The 15,551-nt window shown below is 37.2% G+C and overlaps 2 protein-coding genes across 2 annotated transcripts; one reads left to right on the top strand and one right to left on the bottom strand.

Annotated features, from left to right (window-relative positions):
* Window positions 1-1,126: 1,126 nt before the first annotated feature.
* On the top strand, window positions 1,127-10,984 carry LOC5500619 (probable serine/threonine-protein kinase DDB_G0280461; the record flags this gene model as incomplete). The annotated part of the gene is made up of 4 exons (XM_048719443.1): window positions 1,127-1,174; window positions 8,478-8,587; window positions 9,037-9,857; window positions 10,526-10,984. Coding segments are annotated over 4 exons (1,284 nt in total), but the record flags the coding sequence as incomplete, so codon positions are not given.
* Window positions 10,881-14,706, bottom strand: LOC125557470. Its single transcript, XM_048720114.1, has 3 exons — window positions 14,506-14,706; window positions 13,565-14,087; window positions 10,881-12,842 (listed from the first exon to the last, which is right to left on the bottom strand). The coding sequence occupies exons 1-3, from the start codon at window positions 14,696-14,698 to the stop codon at window positions 11,531-11,533; spliced, it is 2,028 nt and encodes a 675-aa protein (XP_048576071.1). The 5' UTR covers window positions 14,699-14,706; the 3' UTR covers window positions 10,881-11,530.
* Between the last annotated feature and the right edge of the window lie 845 nt (window positions 14,707-15,551).

The raw sequence follows: 15,551 nt of genomic DNA, 5'->3' as shown, positions 1-15,551 counted from the left end.
TTGTTGGTGGGGGTCTCTGTTGTGTTTGTTTTCTTTTTAGTTTTGTTCTATTATTATTATTATTATTATTTTCTTTTTTAGAGGGGGAGGGGAATTCAGCTAAAAATAGCCAAGGGTCAATTCAAGCAACTAGTACAAAAGATGTTTTTTTGCAGTCCTTTATTCAATATATTCAAGGTTATCATGCAATTCTGGTGTTTGACTGCATATATATATATTTTTTCTTTCTTTTCATTACAAGTGCTATATGTGTAAGTGGTGACCATAGCTATGATTACTATTATTTAGAATAATTTTTTACCTACTAACAGAAAACAACTTGACTGCAAAACACTTACTGTAGGGCACTCGATATTAGGCATTACTTTCATGTGGATGTAAGGTTGAAATGTCAAAACCTTCATTAACCCGTGAACTACGCTTTAGCGTATTACACTTTGTGGTGATCTGATTCTATTGTTCTTTTTTGTTTTTTTTTTCTAACTATTAGCATTTAACTATCACACTTTGTTTCACGGGTTAATGAAAACCACTCTAATTACTTACAGTAGTTCTTTTTTAATATTATCATTTACTTGTATAATTTAGATGAGCAATACATATTTCTTTATGGCTTTGTAGAGCTCATCTCGTTCCTCATAAATAACAAACAAAATGAAGTTTGTTCTTATTTTGGTGCAAAGGAATCTACAGTAGTTTTCTAATCAGATAATTGTTTTTCTTTTAACACTCACCTGGTATTGCAACAGCCTTACTTGAGTTTGCTTGTCTCAGAAATAGACCTTTCTTAATAAACAAAGACATGTTACAAACTTATTTAATAATAGGTAACAACTGCAATATTGTATGAAGAGAGTGCCCCTCTCTTCCCCCTGCTATTGTTGAAATTATGCTCAATAAACTTTTACCTCTTCCCTCTCCACCAGTTAAGCATTCTATGTATGCTTCCCTGTACAAAATGCACCCCTTCAAATAGAACATTAAAGTTCACATACTTGTTTACTTCCTCAAACTCTTTGCTTTGTGTTTTTTGTTAACTTCCTAGGAACAAATTGAATACATATAATCAATAAATCTAGCAAGCTTATTTTGCAAACTCACTTTTTTTTATTATTTTTGCGCAAAACCTATCAGGATTAGGGGGTCCAGCACAAAGAAAAAAAAACGAATTAAAAAAAAAGCCCATTGTCCTGGGATCGAACCCGGTCTGAAGAAGAAAACGGAAACCATACATACGGATTACCCAATCGGTATGGCAGCACAAGGCTTTTACGGAAGGCTGTAAAGAACCCGAAGGCCCCAAGCACCGATATTTCCGAGCGAATATGCTGTACAACACTCTTGCAAGGTTATCCCAACCCGCGCATTAATGGGGAGGACAATAACCAGGATCCCAGGCCTGTAATACGGTTACGCCACGCACAGCTCGCCGAGATTGTGGATGACAAAAAATAGAGGTCTATTTGGGCGTCTTGGGTCCCTTGGGGACTCGCCATGCGCACGGGCGCATCTCTTTTATTGTGTACATGCCATCAAATTAGCGAAGAAAAAAGACGCTGTTTTGGTATCATGTGAAAATCATAAAATAAATAGAAATAAAGACGTAAGGGGGGAGAATATTGACATCTTCATATTAGAATATTGACAAAATCCGCAATATTGTCTACGCTGACTAAGTAAAGCTATATTTTACTTTAAAGGGGCAGCAGCATAGTACTGCGCATGTCTGGAGTCAGTGTTTATTGTAGGCTTTTAAGTGTCTACAAACAGTTGAACTTTTTAAAAGCTGTCAATACCTTATTAAATAATATGCAATATTATATTGAAAACTATGTTAATGGACAGTTTGTGGTCATTTTTTTTGTTTTGTTTAAAGTCTCCCACATGTACCAAAAGCTCTTAAGTCAGTATTAGAATTTCACTGAAGTTCATTGTGTCAGGGCTCTAGAGCTATTGCAAATCTCTTAACCATGACACTCCCCTTTTAAAGGAAAGTAAAAAAAAATCAAAATTGTTGGTGGGGGTCTCTGTTGTGTTTATTTTCTTTTTAGTTTTGTTCTATTATTATTATTATTATTTTCTTTTTTAGAGGGGGAGGGGAATTCAGCTAAAAATAGCCAAGGGTCAATTCTAGCAACTAGTACAAAAGATGTTTTTTTGCAGTCCTTTATTCAATATATTCAAGGTTATCATGCAATTCTGGTGTTTGACTGCATATATATATATTTTTTCTTTCTTTTCATTACAAGTGCTATATGTGTAAGTGGTGACCATAGCTATGATTACTATTATTTAGAGTAATTTTTTACCTACTAACAGAAAACAACTTGACTGCAAAACACTTACTGTAGGGCACTCGATATTAGGCATTACTTTCATGTGGATGTAAGGTTGAAATGTCAAAACCTTCATTAACCCGTGAACTACGCTTTAGCGTATTACACTTTGTGGTGATCTGATTCTATTGTTCTTTTTTGTGTTTTTTTTTTTCTAACTATTACCGTTTAACTATCACACTTTGTTTCACGGGTTAATGAAAACCACTCTAATTACTTACAGTAGTTCTTTTTTAATATTATCATTTACTTGTATAATTTAGATGAGCAATACATATTTCTTTATGGCTTTGTAGAGCTCATCTCGTTCCTCATAAATAACAAACAAAATGAAGTTTGTTCTTATTTTGGTGCAAAGGAATCTACAGTAGTTTTCTAATCAGATAATTGTTTTTCTTTTAACACTCACCTGTTATTTCAACAGCCTTACTTGAGTTTGCTTGTCTCAGAAATAGACCTTGCTTAATAAACAAAGACATGTTACAAACTTATTTAATAATAGGTAACAACTGCAATATTGTATGAAGAGAGTGCCCCTCTCTTCCCCCTGCTATTGTTGAAATTATGCTCAATAAACTTTTACCTCTTCCCTCTCCACCAGTTAAGCATTCTATGTATGCTTCCCTGTACAAAATGCACCCCTTCAAATAGAACATTAAAGTTCACATACTTGTTTACTTCCTCAAACTCTTTGCTTTGTGTTTTTTGTTAACTTCCTAGGAACAAATTGAATACATATAATCAATAAATCTAGCAAGCTTATTTTGCAAACTCACTTTTTTATTATTTTTGCGCAAAACCATTCAGGATTAGGGGGGTCAAGCACAAAGAAAGAAAACGAATAAAAAAAAGCCCATTGGCCTTGGATCGAACCCGGTCTGAAGAAGAAAACGGAAACCATACATACGGATTACCCAATCGGTATGGCAGCACAAGGCTTTTACGGAAGGCTGTAAAGAACCCGAAGGCCCCAAGCACCGATATTTCCGAGCGAATATGCTGTACAACACTCTTGCAAGGTTATCCCAACCCGCGCATTAATGGGGAGGACAATAACCAGGATCCCAGGCCTGTAATACGGTTACGCCACGCACAGCTCGCCGAGATTGTGGATGACAAAAATTAGAGGTCTATTTGGGCGTCTTGGGTCCCTTGGGGACTCGCCATGCGCACGGGCGCATCTCTTTTATTGTGCACATGACATCAAATTAGCGAAGAAAAAAGACGCTGTTTTGGTATCATGTGAAAACCATAAAATAAATAGAAATAAAGACGTAAGGGGGAGAATATTGGCATATTCATATTAGAATATTGACAAAATCCGCAATATTGTCTACGCTGACTAAGTAAAGCTGTAGTTTACTTTAAAGGGGCAGCAGCATAGTACTGCGCATGTCTGGAGTCAGTGTTTATTGTAGGCTTTTAAGTGTCTACAAACAGTTGAACTTTTTAAAAGCTGTCAATACCTTATTAAATAATATGCAATATTATATTGAAAACTATGTTAATGGACAGTTTGTGGTCATTTGTTTTGTTTTGTTTAAAATAGTATTAAAGGTAATTTTCATTACAATTCCCTTCAGCAATGCCACCTTAGTCTTTGGTTGCGGGAACTTGACTACTAACGCAGCGACCCGGGTTCGATTCCCTCTGATAGCCTATTTTTTTTTCTTTTTTTTTTTTTAAATATCGATACTTAATTATACTGTTCTTGGTGTGTCATGACATAAAAAGAAGGTATAGGGACATTTTTATGTACTCTCAGCATCTTTGATGTGCTCATGCTTTTTTCAGGATCCTGTACATATTTTATGCACACAAGAACTAACTAGATTCCTTGGATAACTTGATTTAGTAGATTCTAACATAGAGCATAGCGCTCGATAGATTGATATACCTTTTTTTTCCGAGTATACTGTTTTATTTTTCCTAATGTTACTTTTTGGAATTTACATTCGGAAAAAAATTTATCGATTGTAACCTTTTGGAGGTTACACTCGTAAAACAAATTCCCGAATGTAACCCTGAAGCTTTTCCCGAATGTAACCTCCAGTCCGATGGTGACTTTGCTTGGGATAGTTTACGATACCAATAGTATTAAAAGTAATTTTCATTACAACTATCTTCAGCAATGCCACGTTAGTCTTTCGTTGCGGGAACTTGACTACTAACGCAGCGACCCGGGTTCGATTCCCGCTGCTAGCCTATTTTTTTTTCTTTATTTTTTTTTTATATATCGATACTTAATTATACTGTTCTTGGTGTGTCATGACATAAAAAGAAGGTATAGGGACATTTTTATGTACTCTCAACATCTTTGATGTGCTCATGCTTTCTTCAGGATCCTGTACATATTTTATGCACACAAGAACTAACTAGATTCCTTGGATAACTTGATTAAGTAGATTCTAACATAGAGCATAGCGCTCGATAGATTGATATACCTTTTTTTCCAAGTATACTGTTTTATTTTTCCTAATTTTACTTTTTGGAATTTACATTCGGAAAAAAAAATATCGATTGTAACCTTTTGGAGGTTACACTCGTAAAACAAATTTCCGAATGTAACCCTGAAGCTTTTCCCGAATGTAACCTCCAGTCCGATGGTGACTTTGCTTGGAATAGTTTACGATACCAATAGTATTAAAAGTAATTTTTATTACAATTCCCTTCAGCAATGCCACATTAGTCTTTCGTTGCGGGCACTTGACTACTAACGCAGCGACCCGGGTTCGATTCCCGCTGATAGCCTATTTTTTATCTTTATTTTTTTTTATATATCGATACTTAATTATACTGTTCTTGGTATGTCATGACATAAAAAGAAGGTATAGGGACATTTTTATGTACTCTCAACATCTTTGATGTGCTCATGCTTTGTTCACGATCCTGTACATATTTTATGCACACAAGAACTAACTAGATTCCTTGGATAACTTGATTAAGTAGATTCTAACATAGAGCATAGCGCTCGATAGATTGATATACCTTTTTTTTCCGAGTATACTGTTTTATTTTTCCTAATGTTACTTTTTGGAATTTACATTCGGAAAAAAAATTATCGATTGTAACCTTTTGGAGGTTACACTCGTAAAACAAATTCCCGAATGTAACCCTGAAGCTTGTCCCGAATGTAACCTCCAGTCCGATGGTGACTTTGCTTGGGATAGTTTACGATACCAATAGTATTAAAAGTAATTTTCATTACAATTTTCTTCAGCAATGCCACGTTAGTCTTTCGTTGCGGGCACTTGACTACTAACGCAGCGACCCGAGTTCGATTCCGGCTGATAGCCTCTTTTTTTTTCTTTCTTTTTTGTTTTAAATATCGATACTTAATTATACTGTTCTTGGTGTGTCATGACATAAAAAGAAGGTATAGGGACATTTTTATGTACTCTCAGCATCTTTGATGTGCTCATGCTTTGTTCAGGATCCTGTACATATTTTATGCACACAAGAACTAACTAGATTCCTTGGATAACTTGATTAAGTAAATTCTAACATAGAGCATAGCGCTCGATAGATTGATATACCTTTTTTTCCGAGTATACTGTTTTATTTTTCCTAATTTTACTTTTTGGAATTTACATTCGGAAAACAAATTATCGATTGTAACCTTTTGGAGGTTACACTCGTAAAACAAATTCCCGAATGTAACCCTGAAGCTTTTCCAGAATGTAACCTCCAGTCCGATGGTGACTTTGCTTGGGATAGTTTACGTTACCAATAGTATTAAAAGTAATTTTCATTACAATTCCCTTCAGCAATGCCACGTTGGTCTTTCGTTGCGGGCACTTGACTACTAACGCAGCGACCCGGGTTCGATTCCCGCTGATAGCCTATTTTTTTTTCTTTCTTTTTTTTTTTAATCTCAATACTTAATGATACTGTTCTTGCTGTTGCTAGCCTATTTTTTTTTCTTTCTTTTTTTTTTAAATATCGATACTTAATTATACTGTTCTTGGTGTGTCATGACATAAAAAGAAGGTATAGGGACATTTTTATGTACTCTCAGCATCTTTGATGTGCTCATGCTTTGTTCAGGATCCTGTACATATTTTATGCACACAAGAACTAACTAGATTCCTTGGATAACTTGATTAAGTAGATTCTAACATAGAGCATAGCGCTTGATAGATTGATATACCTTTTTTTCCGAGTATACTGTTTTATTTTTCCTAATGTTACTTTTTGATTTTACATTCGAAAAAAAAATTACCGATTGTAACCTTTTGGAGGTTACACTCGTAAAACAAATTCCCGAATGTAACCCTGAAGCTTTTCCCGAATGTAACCTCCAGTCCGATGGTGACTTTGCTTGAGATAGTTTACGATACCAATAGTATTAAAAGTAATTTTCATTACAATTCCCTTCAGCAATGCCACGTTAGTCTTTCGTTGCGGGCACTTGACTACTAACGCAGCGACCCGGGTTCGATTAACGCTGATAGCCTATTTTTTTTTCTATATTTTTTTTGTTTTTAAATATCGATACTTAATTATACTGTTCTTGGAGTGTCATGACATAAAAAAAAGGTATAGGGACAATTTTATGTACTCTCAGCATCTTTGATGTGCTCATGCTTTGTTCAGGATCCTGTACATATTTTATGCACACAAGAACTAACTAGATTCCTTGGATAACTTGATTAAGTAGATTCTAACATAGAGCATAGCGCTCGATAGATTGATATACCTTTTTTTCCAAGTATACTGTTTTATTTTTCCTAATTTTACTTTTTGGAATTTACATTCGGAAAAAAAAAATATCGATTGTAACCTTTTGGAGGTTACACTCGTAAAACAAATTTCCGAATGTAACCCTGAAGCTTTTCCCGAATGTAACCTCCAGTCCGATGGTGACTTTGCTTGGAATAGTTTACGATACCAATAGTATTAAAAGTAATTTTCATTACAATTCCCTTCAGCAATGCCACGTTAGTCTTTCGTTGCGGGCACTTGACTACTAACGCAGCGACCCGGGTTCGATTCCCGCTGATAGCCTATTTTTTATCTTTATTTTTTTTTATATATCGATACTTAATTATACTGTTCTTGGTGTGTCATGACATAAAAAGAAGTTATAGGGACATTTTTATGTACTCTCAGCATCTTTGATGTGCTCATGCTTTGTTCACGATCCTGTACATATTTTATGCACACAAGAACTAACTAGATTCCTTGGATAACTTGATTAAGTAGATTCTAACATAGAGCATAGCGCTCGATAGATTGATATACCTTTTTTTTCCGAGTATACTGTTTTATTTTTCCTAATGTTACTTTTTGGAATTTACATTCGGAAAAAAAATTATCGATTGTAACCTTTTGGAGGTTACACTCGTAAAACAAATTCCCGAATGTAACCCTGAAGCTTGTCCCGAATGTAACTTCCAGTCCGATGGTGACTTTGCTTGGGATAGTTTACGATACCAATAGTATTAAAAGTAATTTTCATTACAACGTATCTTACACCATGTATGTAAAACCTATGTAAATTGTTGTTTACAAACTATGGAAATATGTTTACATACTATTTACACACTTTGTAAGTGAGCATTTCCATTTGCATACTCTGTAAAACTAGGATTTACATACTGTGTGTTGGAAAAATTTACAAGCTATTTACACGCAGAAGCAAGTACTTAATACCATGTAAATAGTATGGAAAAAGTATGGAGATATCTTGTAAATCTACGAGACACATATTGTAAATAGTATGGAAAAATACACAAGGACAGCAGAACTAACTTTGTATATTGTCTGTAAATAGTATGGAAATAGCTTGTAAATCGCTTAACGCACATCTTGTAAATAGTGTGGAAAAGTGCAGAAAGGGGGCCTGATTTTACCTTGTAAATAGTATGGAAATAGTATGGAAATAGCTTGTAAATCGCTTACCGCACATCTTGTAAATAGTATGGAAAAGTGCAGAAAGGGGGCCCGATTTCACCTTGTAAATAGTATGGAAATAGTCTGTAAATCGCCTAGCGCACATCTTGTAAATAGTATGGAAAAGTGCAGAAAGGGGGCCCTATGAAACCTTGTAAATAGTATGGAAATAGTTTGTAAAATCGCCTACGGCATATCTTGTAAAATTCCGCTAAGTTTACTCGCGGGTTCCCTGTGCATATAAAGTTGTTTGCGGGCCAAGAATACTTAGTTATGGCGGAGAAGGTCCAGAAAGAAGTTTGCATTTTTTCTAGCCGTTCATCTGCGCGTGTAAGGGAAAGGATCATACGTGAAAGGTTAGGGTATGAATGTATATTGTACCCAACAAGACAAAGTGCAAAAGTTTTCTGTCGGGAGTCGCTTAAATTGCCCGATTATTGATTGTGTGAATCCGACTTACGTGACAGTTGTTTTGTTTTGTTTCATTTTGAAAAATATATCTTACGCAGCATTGTTTGATACCCTAAAAATATAATATAGCCGATTATATTGTAGGATGGACGACATTTCACCGTGATCCAAGCGGATTTAATTCCATATACATAGGGTTTCATAACCTACGAGACCACGCGTCACGCAAGTCGGCTTGTAGGCTTATACCTTTTATTAGCTCACTTTCCTAAACAGAATTTACTTAATTCAATTTTTATCATACCGCATTGCCCTCTAGACATAAGAGGATAAGAACTTAATCAAGGTTAAAAGCTTATACTAGTTAAGCTTATGGTTATTTTGTTTACTACAGGCTAAATGAGATTTTTACAACTGGCCAGCCCTTTGACAGAGTGATGGTACTCACTGTCAGAAACCGTTTGCAAGGAGGCTTATTGGGTTTATTTGAGATTTCACCTCACTGTTTGGGACGTGTGATAAAAAAGACCTTCCCAAATGTGCAAAGGAAACGGATTCACTCATGCTGGTATTACTTTGGCATTAAAGCAAAGGAACAAGATTCTTGTGTGCTTGTTAAACCAAGCACTCCTGCACTAACAGCACATGCTGATCAAGACAAGCTAAACACCACAAACAATAGTCAACCAGGTACTGAGTTCAAATGTTACAAAATACCTTCACTTAACATATTCCGGGGAGATCTTCAGTTAAGCCAGCAAGACTGCATAGGTGAAGGGACATTTGGAAAGTGCTTTTCAGGAATATATAAAGGAGTAACAGTTGCGGTCAAAACATTTAAAGACCAACAGGATTATAAGGCTGTCCACAAAGAGTGTGAGATCCTTACTGAGATACCAAGCCATCCAAACATTGCCATGCTTGTAGGAGTATCCACAGATGAAATTCCATTTCTCCTCCTAACCAAACTCTGCACAATCAATGGAATTCCAAAGACATACTCAACATTTTTAAGGGAAGAAAATAATTCCTTAAGTAAGGGAGTATTTCTATCTGTGATGTATGACATGTGCTTTGCGATTAGTCATATGCATCAGCAACACATATTGCACAATGACATCAAGTCAAACAATTTCATAATTGAGAAAGTGGGCAGTAGGATACGGCCCATACTGATTGACTTTGGGAAAGCAACAAGAGAAAATAGACCAAGAGGTGAGTTACACCTTATCACTCTTCCAAGTTAATAGGATGGGCCTTCCATTTCGTTATTTTCCCCCCATAATATTGGATATTCGACTCACTTGCCTGGACACATTTTACTTTGACCATTACATTACAAATACTGGAAACATTAATTCGGTAAGGCTTGTTGGTTTTCATAAACCCAGTATTTTCAATACACTCTTGTCTTTGTACTCTTTTGTTCTGGCTTGGCTACACTTTGACTATTACACTTGTTGCTGCTTAAATTAGAAAAAGCTTATTTTCAAAAGTTTTTCTCTTTCCCATTTAAATTATCCATGCAAGAACTAGTCCCAGTGTCCTGTGACAAAAAGCTTTCCCCACAGGATATTTTTGTATTAAACATACAGGCACAACATATACAGTATAATATGATTTTGAGGAAATTATGTGAAACATGTGCTCCCTAATATATCTTATTGGAGATTTTCCTCACAATTGGAGATTTTCCTCAAAAAGAGGAAGAACAATAGTCTTTGCTTGACTTTCCCACATTACATTTGTCTAATAAGCCATATAACACATGTCAGCATGCACTTGGTGTTAGGTTGCCTAGTTCTTTTACAGAGCATTACTTTACTTTACCTCAAATGGACCCCCTGTAAAACTGTCTTAACTATCATCTTTTTAATTTTTAGCAATGGCAAAGATGACTTATTCAGAAAGGACATTATACAGAAGAAAGTACCCACACATAGCACCTGAGATCTCTGTTGGTAAACGGCAAAGCATTGCAAGTGATATCTTTTCATTTGGCTATTTATATTGTACCTCTTTAAAGGTGATTTTTGAAACAGATAGCCGAGAAGGGTACAATGAACTTTTTAAACTTGGCCAGCTATTAACTCATCACTATCCTAGCAAACGAATCACAATAGAGAAAGCTATGGTGATCATTAATAAAGCACTAGAGTGTTCCATCCATGGCCCCACAGATAGATAAAAAGTACAAGACGATCTTCATGCCAACATTAGGGTTTCCACAAAAAATAACTTGTGCAATGTAGATTTAGTTAGAGTAAGGATACTTCATATACAAAATATAAGTTGTACAGTATATTATCACTGTTCATTTTGCTTTAAAGGAGTACTATCTATCTACTCTTTATTTGTAACTAGGGGTTGGTTGCATAAGGTCATGACTTTTGTCTCTGAAAAGAGCACTGTCCTAGTGCTATCCACAGGGGGGATCTGACACTGGTGGTGACTCGGGTGCTGTCCACAGGGGGATCTGACACTGGTGGTGACTCAGGTGCTGTCCACAGGGGGATCTGACACTGGTTGTGACTCAGGTGCTGTCCACAGGGGGATCTGACACTGGTGGTGACTCAGGTGCTGTCCACAGGGGGATCTGACACTGGTGGTGACTCAGGTGCTGTCCACAGGGGGATCTGACACTGGTGGTGACTCAGGTGCTGTCCACAGGGGGATCTGACACTGGTGGTGACTCAGGTGCTGTCCACAGGGGGATCTGACACTGGTGGTGACTAAGGTGCTGTCCACAGGGGGATCTGACACTGGTGGTGACTCAGGTGCTGTCTGCAGGGGGATATAACAATAGTGGTGACTCAGGTGTGGTCCGTAGTGGTTCTGGCACTTGCACTCAAATGCAGCTTGCAGGGAAATTTTGCTGTTGGTGATGACTATTCAATTGAAATGCCTCCAAATACTCGTTTCACTTGGCAAATGCGTATCATTGACCCAAAATGAACTGTATCGGATTGACGAGTCGGCACCCAAACTCCAGGTCTTTGGGTGTCCTTGAGCCAAACTACTCTTGCCTCATTTTCATTTGGAAGTACAACCTCCACTTGTCCATACCACATCTGATTGTCAGCCCCTAAAGTCTGCACTATTTCTCCTTCTCTAGGATAGACTGGAACAGAGACATCCTTGAGGACTTTAATGGTCTTGTTGTCAATTATCAGCCAGTAGGCAGGGTTTGCAATATTTGAGGGTTCAGGATAAAGGATCACCTTGCGCTTGATCAAGTTTGACGGCTGAACACTGTCTCTTCTATATGCCCTAGGAATCACTTTAGGGGACTGACACCACTCGTGGAGCACTTGGGAGTTGTCTTCAACTAGAGGGACAATGTAATCACCATTCACAAAGTAGAAGTACTTATCTTGTATTGGTCCCACCAATATTATTGTTGACACTTGCATTGTCCATTCTTCTCCATTATTGTTAGTGGCTATCTTGCAAGCAGTGCCTTCTGAGATCCTTTCTACTTCCCCAAATTCATCAGTAAATGCCAAACTCTTAACAGTCTTTAGGATATTTGGAATATCAGTTTCAATTCCTTGTCGGGCAAAGAATCGTTTAATATCCACAATGATATGTTGTTGAAATGCACTCCTCTTTGTTTTTCCAATACCTACACCATAGGATGACGCATGGGCTTTATATTCGTCAACATGTCCCTTCAGGTCTTCCAACAGTAGCTTGGATGAGGCAAATGATGACTCGTGAAGGTAAAACGGTGCTGCCTCATCCATACTAAATCTGTACTTCTGATTCCCTTCCCCGTAGGAAGAGATCATCCCATTGACTTCCTCGTAATCCTCAAGGAAATTTCCGAGAGCTTCTCTTGTTGCAAACGTTTTCTCAATGCCCTTAGCATTATGCTTTTGTAGTTTGTGCCTTAAAATGGCTCTCTCATATAGCTCGCAGGAGTAGTTGTCCATGCTAGAATGTCGATGTATTTCATCAGCAGCATGAACAGAGCACTCTAGATTCTCAGTGCAGTACTCCAGGCCATAGTACTCTTCACATTTGACAGCATGTGCCCATAGGAGTCTGCGTAATTTCTCTATGTCATCATTCGTCCACCCAGCAAGCTGTAACTTCCTGTTGTACAGCATTTTGACTGCATCACAAAGAAGCATGAAGCAGTCATATGCCTTTGAGGGGATTTTTTCTGCCAACACTTCTCTAGCAACACTACTGAACCTAAAAAGTAATACAAAAAATATGATTACTTTTTGCTTGATAAAAAAAGAAACCAAAAGACAGGTAGAGGTTTGGACTTACTATAATAAAAAAAAGATCAGGTTAACATTTATGCTCTGAGAATTAAAGTTGCATTGTCACCAGTCTACTTCCGGAGGACTGACGGAAACCTCAACCAAGAAGAGACAAAAGAATATATTAGAAGCGGCACTATTTAACGGTCATCAGCTTTAAATTATCAGTCACATCCTCAAAGAAAATTAAAAGGGACACACTGCTTTTACAACTTTGAAGTATTTTTTTTGCGTTTTCCATTAAAAATTATTTGAGATTGATATGTAATCGACTGGAAGTAAATTGGTGACAATGCGGCATTAAACATCCTTTATGAATATCCAAAGGTTGATGTTGTTATCAGGTAATGATGTTATTATGTAATCCTCTAAGAAAGAAATATACCCCTTGTCTGGGTGCATTAAACATGAGAATCTAGTAAAGAAAATCATCATGTCAGCAGTCTTTTTTTCTCTGTTTGTGGTTGTAGCCTCTGTATCCTACAAAACACTAAACTTTGTGTAGTAAAAATAAACTGCAATAAAAGTTGAAATTATATTTTTTGCATGTATTTCCACAATTTATGTTAGTATATACATTGAAGCTATTTATGTCACAAGTATAAATCAGGCAAATCTTCATTGAAACAGCTTCGACATCACTCTAACCTCTTGAACTCATTAGACTTCCAAGCTCCTAGTTTGTCTGTCAGAGATTTTAGACGTGCGACTCCTTTAGCCTTTTCCTCAGTGGTCCAATTAACAGCCTCTAGTGCAGCACTGAAGTCAGCTCTGTTAAGAAGCCCACCAGACTGTGGATCTCTTTCATTGACAGGCAATGTAGCATTATCTCCCATATCCTTCCACATCTTCTCCAGAAATTCACGCTTTATCATATTAAATGTGAGATGCATGCGGTCAATCACCATATCCTTAACTGGATCAAAACCATAAAGTCTGTATAGTACAAACAGGATGCTTAGACCACAAACTCCAGATGAGGTCACAAGAAGTTGGCGTGCAGCTGCTGTCAATGCTCCATCAACCAAGACACCATGTTCCAAGTGGTAAGTAGCCGTTCTTAATGGGCATGGTGCTCTGTAGCGTTCTCGAAATTTTCCATAGTAATAATGGCGCTTGCATGGAATGTAGACTCCGTGGATAAGACAACGTCTGCATCCAATTCTGCCACCTATAAAGAAAGGAATAACCGCAAAAGATGGGACATGAGTTTGTGGGAAATAAGAAACCAGTATAGAAATATATACTGCAATGCATCCACAATTTCAAGAGGGTAACTGATAAGGGATCTTGGATTAAAAAGAAAACAAACATAACAAGCTCCATATAGGCACTCTGTATATAACAGAAACGAAGCGGTGGAGCAAAATGAACTACAGTAAAGAAAGGTACACATGTACTGTAAAGGATCATTTTGCCACTACAAATTTAGGTGCTGAAAACTCATAAGAGGAAAAACTCCACATCTACTTACAGTAGTGATTAAATAACAATAAAGCTCAAAGATATGAAAGTAACTCTTTGGGAAAATACCCTTTATATGTTTTTTTAAACTGGGGGATAGCAACACGGTACTAAAGAAAACATACCTCCTGCATATAGTGAAATCTCAGCATGGGCCTTTAAGTCAGCTGTCCCCATAAGAATAAGTGCCCTGACTTTATGATAACCGGCTGTTATCACAGTCTCTCCGATGGGAATATGTCTGTCAAGGTGTATATCAATGCCGTTGATATAAAGGCTGGTGATTTCATCCATCAGCGGCTTTAGGAAGGCATCCATCTTATGTGGAATACCTTCACCTATTTTACAGCTTGGTATGAAGCTGTATGTTCTCAAAGCTTTGCCATGGAGCCGCTCTTCCTATCGAGTACATGCAGCACTGTAATGGATAGCAGAAATCCCTCGTGTCTTCTTAGAGAAGGCATTAAAACCATCTTCATGAAAAATGAATGCTTGGTTAATTGGGCTTCCTCTCATAGATAATGGCCTATGAACAAAATCGAAGCAGCACTGTGGACAACTGACATGTATAGGGTTGCCCAACACTAATGGGTTACCAAACATCTTTTCTATCTCAGCCACAGATATAACATTGTCACAATTTGGACAACAAACTGGTAAGAGGCTCTCCTTGTTCTCATCCCAGAAAAATGACAGCTCTCGAAAATGCGCCCCATGCCACAGTTCCTTATAAGGGGTTGTGATGACTGATTTATTGAACCATTGTTCTTTTTCCTCCCAGTGCGCCATATGATTCTTCATCTTTCTTTCACTCAAAAAGATTGATTCTAGGTTCAAGCCTAGCACATAGTAGTCAGCACAGGTGTGCCTTTCAGCACCACAATTTGGGCAGTCCTCATCACATTCCAGTAGTGTGACATGATTTTCACCACAGCACACTTTGTAGTGTCTAGGATTTTTATAACCTAACTCCTTTAAAAAACTGATAACAGAAGACCATGATTTATGGGGTATTTTATCATAACCAGTGATTTCAAACAAGTTCCTTAGCTGGCTCAGTGTTTCTTCCTGGGACCATCCATACTTTACTTTGCACTTGATTATTCTTAGAATCCCTTTCTTGATTCTATCCTCTAGATCTTCACCTCTGTCTTCTTGAGGGTCATCATTT

Source organism: Nematostella vectensis, chromosome 12 (assembly GCF_932526225.1).
Source record: "Nematostella vectensis chromosome 12, jaNemVect1.1, whole genome shotgun sequence".
Taxonomy (NCBI): Eukaryota; Metazoa; Cnidaria; class Anthozoa; order Actiniaria; family Edwardsiidae; genus Nematostella; species Nematostella vectensis.
This window is presented reverse-complemented; position numbering and strand designations above follow the sequence as displayed.